This window comes from Triticum dicoccoides, chromosome 2A, assembly GCF_002162155.2.
Source record: "Triticum dicoccoides isolate Atlit2015 ecotype Zavitan chromosome 2A, WEW_v2.0, whole genome shotgun sequence".
NCBI lineage: Eukaryota > Viridiplantae > Streptophyta > Magnoliopsida > Poales > Poaceae > Triticum > Triticum dicoccoides.
This window is the reverse complement of record NC_041382.1, coordinates 103,156,342-103,165,530: the sequence shown is the minus strand read 5'-3', so window position 1 is coordinate 103,165,530 and position 9,189 is coordinate 103,156,342. Positions and strand designations below refer to the sequence as shown.

General features: G+C 48.5%; 1 protein-coding gene and 1 pseudogene across 1 annotated transcript in view; both read right to left on the bottom strand.

Annotated features, from left to right (window-relative positions):
- Positions 1 to 255: 255 nt before the first annotated feature.
- Positions 256 to 1,851, bottom strand: LOC119359099 (annotated as a pseudogene).
- A 4,713-nt stretch (positions 1,852 to 6,564) lies between these two features.
- The window catches only part of LOC119357709 (peroxidase 2-like), an 11,613-nt gene continuing 8,988 nt past the window's right edge, over positions 6,565 to 9,189 (bottom strand). Inside the window, exons 3-4 of the mRNA XM_037624569.1 lie at positions 7,834 to 8,217; positions 6,565 to 7,751 (exon numbers count right to left, since the gene is read on the bottom strand). Of these exons, the coding sequence (XP_037480466.1) occupies positions 7,134 to 7,751; positions 7,834 to 8,217 (1,002 nt within the window). The 3' untranslated portion in view covers positions 6,565 to 7,133. The remainder of the gene's footprint in view (positions 7,752 to 7,833; positions 8,218 to 9,189) is intronic.

Genomic DNA, 9,189 nt, shown 5'->3' with positions numbered 1-9,189 from the left:
GTAAGGCGTTCCTTTTCGAGTGCTAAAAATCTGACTTCGGGTTTTTAGGCTTTTCCTTTAACAATCTTTGTGACCAAGTACAATTCAACCAGCTATTTAATTTAACCAAAGAATGGAGCAATAGCATGCTTCTAGTTAACTAACCAAGGAACCAAAATTCATGGAATCAACAAGAGCGGATGCTCCAAAATAAACTGGTGGGGAAACCTAAAACAGTCTGCACACTTGGTTATTAACTACAAATGGTCGGCAATCCTAGTTTTTGACGACCCTACACATCCTCCTGATCTCCCCACTGGCGGCGGTCTTGAGCTCGATGTCCACCATCTTTACCATCACCTTGGCAATCTTCCTCTCCCATCTCCTAGGGATAAACGCGTTCTCCACCACCTTCCTCGCTGTCCGTCTGGAAGACAACAGTGTCGCGTCCGAGGTGAATAGCTCGTGAAGATGGGGCTCATCGGACACTTTCTCTACAACAGGGTGGTGAATGCAGGGTTCATATCGGATGGCTTCGGCGGCAGGCGGTCGATGAAGGACGAGCGGTGGGACACGCCGATGGTGTGCGCGTCGGAGAGGACCACGAGGTCCTCCTCGTCGAGGTTCTTGGCCGTGAAATTGTCGACGAGCTGCGAGAGGTTGAAGAAGGGTGGAGGGATCAAGCGCCTCACTAGCGAGGGACACGCGCCTGTCCAGGCGCCCTGCCGGCATCCTGAAGTTGATCCTGGCATGGCTGAGGAAGTAAGACACGTCTCGAGCAGCAAAGGCGATAATTTCGGCGCAGGAGACCCTGCCAAGGCAAACCTTCTCGAGCGCCTCCTTGGCTGTGTCCAAGGGCGTAGCCAGGCCCCAGGCTACCCTGGCCATGGCCTGGTGTGTGGCAACGCATTCCTTTGTTGATTGATCATTACCGTTGTTTCTCTACAGTTGGCACAGGGCGTTGTAAAATTCTAGCTACGCAACTAGCTGTGTCGATCACTTCGAAGCCACGCAGGCTTGGGAAGTTGGGTGGGCTGAGCTTCTCCGGCTGGGTTGGCCGCTGTTGGGTCGAGGAGGACGGAAGCATGGCAACCCGGTAAGGCGGTAAGAAAACATCACGCGTGCACACACATGTTAATGAATACCTGGCATCACACCGACACAAATGCTAGAAACATGTCTGTACAAACCAAGAAGAAATAAAATACTTATCTGACATCTGAATTGATCGGATTCGGATCCGGCTTACCACTAGCAGTATTATATCCAGTAGTACAATTTTAGCGATCACATTCATGAGGTTTTATGCCTTGCCTAATCACGTGCACATGACAGATATTGTGAAACAGAGATAGCTAGTGATATCAAGCACAGAAAGATTTTTTTTCTTTTCTTGCTAGATGTTACATGCATGAACGGATTTTCATAATTACTGTATCTGGACGAAGCAGTCGTGGAAGTGCATCCGAAATATCCCAGCACCGAGGCCGGGGTTCTTGGACGTGGCGTTCCTCACGGTCACGGCCTCCCTGACGATATTTTCCGCCCGTGGGCACGAGCGCCTGTAGTAGCCGACTCTCAGCCTCCGCCATCCCGCAGACGGAGAAGAGGCTGGGCTCGGTGGACTAGCAGTAGGTGCGGCCATGGTTGGCGGGCTTGGTGATGGGGCGGCAGCAGGGAAGGTGTAGCTCGAGTTAGCAGCTGGGGAGCTCCTGTGGCTTGGATAGGCTGGCATTTCGGCTACCGGCGGACTAGCGTAGCTTGGATAGGAACCTTGGTAGGCTGCCATTTCCGTTGCCGGCGCAGCGGCTTTTTGAGCAGTAGCCACGGCGCCGAGCGATGCAAAAAGATGGCAACGACAAGGTTTGCCATGTCTGAAAGTTTGGTGCTATGCATGTGTACAGCTTCTTTAATTAGTGCATCTTGTAGATCAATTGCTGGAATTTAGTCTATTTTAGGCAGCCCAATAACTATTTCAGAAATTTCTAATAAATCCTAGAGGCCCACTCAGCCCATTTGTGCAAGTCAAAGAATACTACTAAAGTTTAGTCCGACATTGCTAGTTTAGTGGGAGTTGGACCTTCTTATAAGGGAGGTTCTTTCCCCACTTGTACGAGCATGAGAATAAAAGGGATATCCACGCCTCCCGTCGCTGCCCTCACGCCTCCTTCTCTTGCGCCTATAAAAGGGAGGTCGCTCCTCCCAGAGAGACACAACAGAAACTCCTCTTCCTCTCGCCACAAAGTTCCGACCACTACGCTGCTGCTACGTTCTTCCCCATCCCGTCTCTGTCCCGTACGTGTTCTTGTCTTTCATGTTAAAGGTTCCTGCCGGGGTTCCTGTCTATCGCTTCTGCGCCGACGGAGTTCGCTGAGTTGTCCACGAGTGTTTCAGGGGAGGGTAGGTAGCGTAGAAAAGTTTATATCAACATACGATCGCAGTAATAAATTATGCAAAACATGGTTCGGGGTACCTCCAGCATGTGTTAGCTCGGGGCACTTGAATAAAACTGCAACAACTCCACTAAAAAAGGAAATGTGGATTGGCTCCGGTGAAAAATGAACGAAGACTTTTTGGAAAAATAATTCCATATGTGTTCAGCCAGGATTTGAACTGTGATGTGCATCATGCTGCCACGTGATGTACGATGAACATGCTCTTAACATGCATGTTACGATGGGAGATGGCTTTTTTTTTCAATGGGAGAACGGACAACAACCTGTCCTTGGTTAGAATTTGGTAGGGCATGTAGTACAATAGTGCTATCTTAGCAGTATCATGTAGGATAAATGTTGAGAAGGGGAAAAGAGAAAGCAAAGAAAAGATTACTGTTGAGGAAATCGTTAATTGGTAGCTGCTTGGTTGGCTGGCGAGTAGGGAATTAATAGGCTAATTGGCAAGTTAATCGGACAGTTAATCAATTAATCAGATGATTTCTAAGTTTATCGGCTACTCGGTGACTCTAAGAATAGAGATTAATCGGCTAGTTAACTCCTTAATTGGACAAATTCTTGAACAGGGAAAAAGACTATGTCTTCTCTTAATTAAGAGATGGTCTCTTAGCAATAAATCTCTCATCACATTTTTTAGGAACTAGAGATAAGATTAAGATACCACCCATTGCACATCATTTTTTATTGTCATCTATATATTACAGGATGTGATTAAGATAAAATTATCTTATAAATCAATGTGCACGTCCTTATGAAAACTAGTCCGTTAATAGATTGGCGTGTATTAAGTTTAAACTCCAAGTGATTAATAGGACACAGCAGAATAGGAGAAGAGCCTTTTATTGGCATAAAGTAATACATACTCGCTCCGTCCTAGGACAAAGGGAGTATATATATGATAGGAATGCCATGTAAATTGATTATTTTTCTCTTGGAAAACAGGGTTTATCTTGGTCTCTCTGTGCGATGATGCACACGACTATATATTATTAAGAAACTATTCTGGTCTCCCGTCGGCAATGCCGACTTGCCACCAATTCCACCGCATGACACACCTTAATTTATTTTCGAGAAAATTGTACTCGAATTCTCCAAAGTATTTTCACTATTTCTCACTTGGCTCTTTTGATTTGTTTTGGTTTTCTCGTTTCTCATATAGCTATTGTTCACCATTGGACTAACCAAAATTGGTAATGTGGCTTCCATTTGTGTTGCCACGTTGGAGCCACCTACTATAATCTATTAGAATAGAAATGAAAGAGGAGATATATGAGAAAAACATTCAGAGAGGCCAAAAGCATAGACCTAAGTTCAGGTAGGCAAATGCGAAATCAATGATAGTTTAGGAGTTGCATTGAAAATTAATTTTGATAATGTTGATCATTACATATGACCTGTGGATGTTGCTCTCTGAATTTAGGAGTCTGATCTAGGACTTTGATCCGCTTATGGGACGGGGCGCGTCAAAGACTGAGTCGTGGCTGGAAGGTTCACCTCCAAAGGGAGCAAATCTTTGCTCATTGACTCGCGCCTCTCTAACCTCCCCATGTATATGATGGAGTTGTATATTTTTTTTCAAATGGTATGCATAGATCATTTGACAAGGATCTACCACGTTTCTTCTAGTAGGCGGCAAATGGGGGCGAGAAATACCATATGGTTAAGTACCGATATATACTTCCCTAAGGATCTAGAGGGTCTATGTATTCTGGCATTCCAACACATGAATATGGCCCTTATGCTGAGGTTGGTGTGGTGGATCCTCATGGGTCAGGGGAGCTTATGGTTGCAGCTTGTTAAAGCCAAATATCTACAAGCTGCCCTCTCCTGGCTTGCGATTATAGGGAGAGGCTCCCAGTTATGGAAGTCTCTCCAATTGATCAAATATTATATTTGCTTGGGTACCAACAAGTCCATAGGCATTGAAAAGGGGCCCTCTTCTAGCTAGAACCATGGCTTTGCAAGTTCCTAATATGCGTGGACCTGTTGCTTTTAGTTACCTCAACCGCCCACAATGGAAGTTGGAAAATCTCATTCTGGTGAACATTTGGCCCTGAGGAGACATTAGCTTCCCAGCGTTGATGCCGAGTGCACCAGATGATGTATCTTGGCGCCTAGCTCCGTCAGATCTATTTTGTGTTGGCTTGGCATATCGTGACCTATGTCATGCGCCGACTCTTGCATGGATCACTCTCTTTTGAAAAGTGTCGCTTCCGCTGAAAATCAAGATTTTTGTGTGGCAGCTATTGCAGGACCCCTCCCCACGGGACAGACGTAGCAAAGCGGCATGAGCCTAGAGATGGTATGTGACAGATTTGTGGGGCCTCGAGTTTGTCATCCATATTTTTTTTCACATGTTCGTGGCCACTGTTTATAAAGTTTTGTTCGCGAGGCTCTCGGGCTTAAGTGGTAGGCCTTGGGCCTGGGCGAGCTTTTAGGGCGTGTTTGGTTGCTGTCACCAAGTAGAACGTCACGGGTCCGACCCGTTCCCACAGCCCATTCTCGCGTTCGGTTAGTCGAACGAACCATAACCCACCCGTTCCAGGGAACCGAATATTCGCTCATTATGTGGAACGGAGGCGTGCCTCCAAATCGAGCGGACGACAGGGAACGAGCCCTCTTCATCTCGCACGCGCCTCTGCCCTATCCTCTCGCGACTCCCCTCCCTCAACGCCGCCACCCTCCCGCTGCTCCCTCCCTCTCGATCTGCCACCTCCATCCCTCTCTGGCGCCGGCTTCACTCTCCTCCCTGCCATCTCTCCTCTGTGATGGCGCGCAGCAGCAACCTGGTGGTGACCTAGCAGCGAGTGGAGATCAGGCATCGGCGGGGCAGGAACGACCCAGCGAGGCAGCGATAGAGGAGGGAGCGACCGGAGGTGCGGCTGAGGCGGCCGGATCAACAAGTAGCAGCGGCTGAGGCGGCCGGATCGACAAGTAGCAGCGGCTGAGGCGGCCGGATCGACAACTAGCAGCGGTACATTTTCCACTCCTCCTTTGTATATCTTTGTACATGTTGATGTCTAGGCAGATTTTCTCTCTGTGTGCCATGTTCCTCCTCTATTTGTTTCACATATATGTGCTTGTTTGTAGTAGCCAGATCCATAGTTACCCAAATCTGCTATCAATGTGTGCTGCTATGTACGACCTAGATCCATGGTTACAAGTCATTGCTAGCCATATTTTTGATATTATGCATCAATTGTAGATGGTCATGAAGATGAACAAAAGAAAAAGGATGGCTAAGGGAGCTGCTGTTTTTGTTACACTAGCTGCAATGGCAGTCATTGTTCGGGCTATAATAAGGAAGAGAAGACTCAATGCATGAAATAGATAGAATCAGATATGATTATTTGAACCAAAAAATTTGGCAAAGTGATGTGTTATGTAAAAACATGCTAAGGTTTGAAAGAGCTGCCTTCTTTCGCTTGTGTGGCATATTGAGGGATCGGAAGTTGCTAGAAGACAGTGCACATCTTAGTGTGGAGTAACAATTGGCGATGTTTTTGCATACAATTGGGCATAACCTTCGGAACAGGGTTATTTCGGCCAATTTTTGTAGATCATATGGCACAACCAGCGTATACTTTAGAAAGGCTCTTCATGCCATAGGCGAGCTCCATAATGATTATATAAGGCCACCATCATTGGAGACCCCCTCAAAAATTGCAGGAAATCATCGTTTCGACCCATATTTTAAGGTAATTTCAGAAACTATTCCTTAGCTATCTAGGCTATATGACATGCCATTTAATACTGATCAATATATAGGATTGTATTGGAGCTATCGATGGTACACATGTGCGGACAGGTGTTACCAAAGATGTGGAGCATTCTTTTCGTGGTAGGAAGGCCTATACCACTCAAAATGTGATGGCGGCAGTAGATTTTGACCTCCGCTTCACATATGTGTTGGCTGGTTGGGAAGGGTCCGCACACGACGCAACCGTTTTAGTTGATGCATTATCTCGTGAGAGAGGCTTACAAGTACCACCGGGTAAAAAGTTGCCCTAGATATAAATTCTCCATATGTTACTGCCTTAAGAAACCGCTGTAACCAATATTTGTTTTAACTTTCTAGGGAAGTACTACCTAGTTGATGCCGGTTATGGAGCGAAGCCTGGTTTCTTACCACCTTTCCGTGGTGTGAGGTACCATTTGAATGAGCGGGGTAACAATCCGGTCCAAAATGACAAGGAGCTATTCAACCTTAGGCACTCATCTCTACGGGTGACGGTAGAGAGGGCTTTTGGATCTCTCAAGAGGCGTTTCAAAATTTTAGATGATGCCAAACCATTCTTTACTTTCCCAGTCCAAGTTGACATTGTTATAGCTTATTGTGTTTTTCATAATTATGCACTATCATAATTATGCTCGGGATAACCGTACCGGTAGGAGAGACGCCTCTTCTGGTTAGGATTTGAGGTGATGACCTAGACCTTATGGACCATGCGTAATAGGATGGTTATCGAGTAGGTCTTTTGCGGTATGCCTGTGACTCCGTGCTTAAGTTTCTGGCCTTCTAGCAGGACTGTCACCCACTCTTTGGACAACGGGACAAGGATCAGCTAGGCGGCATGATTGATGATCTGATTGCGGCAGGCCGCGGTCTTCCTTCACCTCCTAAAGCATCTTTCCTTGAGCTATGGCATCTTCTGATCCAATCTCCCTCAAGTACGTTCCGCTTGAGCACGCTATGGCACGCTATGGCATCTTCTGGCAGGCCGCGTCGGAGATGAAGAGCACGTTCCGCTTGAGCAGGTTGGTGTAGTACATGTTGTCCATCCGGTTGGGGGTGACGATGTCCTGCGCCACCGTGGGGTCGTTGGTGAAGTTGGGGCTGACGGGGCACTTGCTCTGCAGCAGCCTGGTGAGGCCGGGGTTCATGTCTGAGGGGTTCGGGGGCAGGCGGTCGGTGAAAGAGGAGCAGTGCGACACGCCGATGGTGTGCGCGCCGGAGAGCACCACGAGGTCGTCCTCGTTCATGTTCTTGGCCTTGAAGCTGTCGACGAGCTGCGTGAGGTTGAAGAAGGGCGGGGGGAGGAACTGCAGCGCCTCGCTCTCGAGCGACACGCTCCCGTCGAACCGCCCCGCCGGCATCTTGTAGTCGATCCTGCTGCTGCTGAGGAAGAAGGCGGAGTCGCGTGCGGCGAAGGCGATGACGTCGGCGCAGGAGACGACTCTAGGGCAGACCCTCTCGAGGACCGCCTTGGCCGCGTCGATCACCTCGAAGCCGCGCAGACTGGGGAAGTTGGGCGGGCCGAGCTTCTCCGGCCGCGGGTTCGCCGGCGTCGGGTCCAGCAGCACCGACGCGTCACAGCCCTGCACAAGCCAAATGTTAATCACGTGATCGTCGATCTACGTGCATGAAAAAGCAAGCAGTTAACAGTACGCGGCCACGTACCTGGACGAAGCAGTCGTGGAAGGCCATGCGAATGATGCCGGCGCCGAGGCCGGGGTTCCGGGAGACGGCCTTGCCGACGACGGCCCTGACGATGATCTCCGCCGCGGGGCACTTGCGGTTGTAGTACCCGACCCTCACCCTGTGCCCCGGCGCCCCCTTCCCCTGGCATGTCACCGCCAGGAGCAGCACACACGCGATCCAGATCGCAACCCTACCCACCCTTGGACGATGAGTGTGTGTGGGCGGCAGGAGACTGGAAGTGGAAGCTGCAGTGTGTGTGGTTGAGGTGTGGAGTCGCTGCTCCTCGGCACGTCCATTTATATGCGCGGGAGTGGAGAAGAATTGGCAGGGGTTTGTCTTGCCGGCAGAGCATGTTCCCTGTCTCTAGGAACATGCGAGCACAACTCAGCATACATCCAATAGAGCTCCGGAGCGCTGACTTCAAGGAAACCGGGTTGGTAATCTAGGCTTGAATGGTGATGTAGGCATGTGCAGATCTGATCTGGCTGGGACGACTGGGTTTCTGCAGCTCCATGCAAGACAGCGTGGATGGATCATGCATGGATAGGCTTTTCTTTCCTGACTGAGGTTAGGTTAGCACATTCCATTCCGAGCAATAATTCATGTCGCTCCTGTATTATTCTTAACCTGATCGGTGGTAACTCCGGTACATCAACTTGCCTCTAGTACGTGTTTACTCTTCGCCGGCGAGCTGTTTATTTACTCCACAGCACATGGTAAAGACATCTCGATCATTTCAAGAGGGCTTGTCGGCCACTGGCGGATTTGCTGGACGCTGGACGGTGGTGTACGCAATGACAAAAATACTGCTTATACCTCGTCTGACTGAACAAATCATGGATCGGGGAGCGCGCAACTCTTCTTGCATGCCCTATAATCGTGCAAACCGACGCCTCATAGTCAATTGAATCTTGTGTAGTCAAGAGTATGCATTTGTATGGGTTTTTTTTTTCTTTTGCATGATGTATATTTGTTGTAGGACGTTTTTTTTGCAGAAAGATGTGTAGTCAATGGACTACATAGCTCATCTGTGGCTTCGCCACTGGATCCATGCATGGATGATGGATTGATCGTGCACCAACTCGAATGATATATATAATGCTTAAATTGTCGATGGGCTAGATCTGGGTGCTACACCCCGATCGCCGCATCGCACGTACCAACCGTTAGTTCGATCACTACTGCACCAGTTACAGACGTGATGGAAGCGATTAAAATGGGTGGCGGCCCTTCCTGATTTTTTTTACAACACAGTACAAGCACAGACACTCATACATATGCATATAACTCACATTTATGAACGCATACACGTAGATCCTACCTGTGTATGAGCCC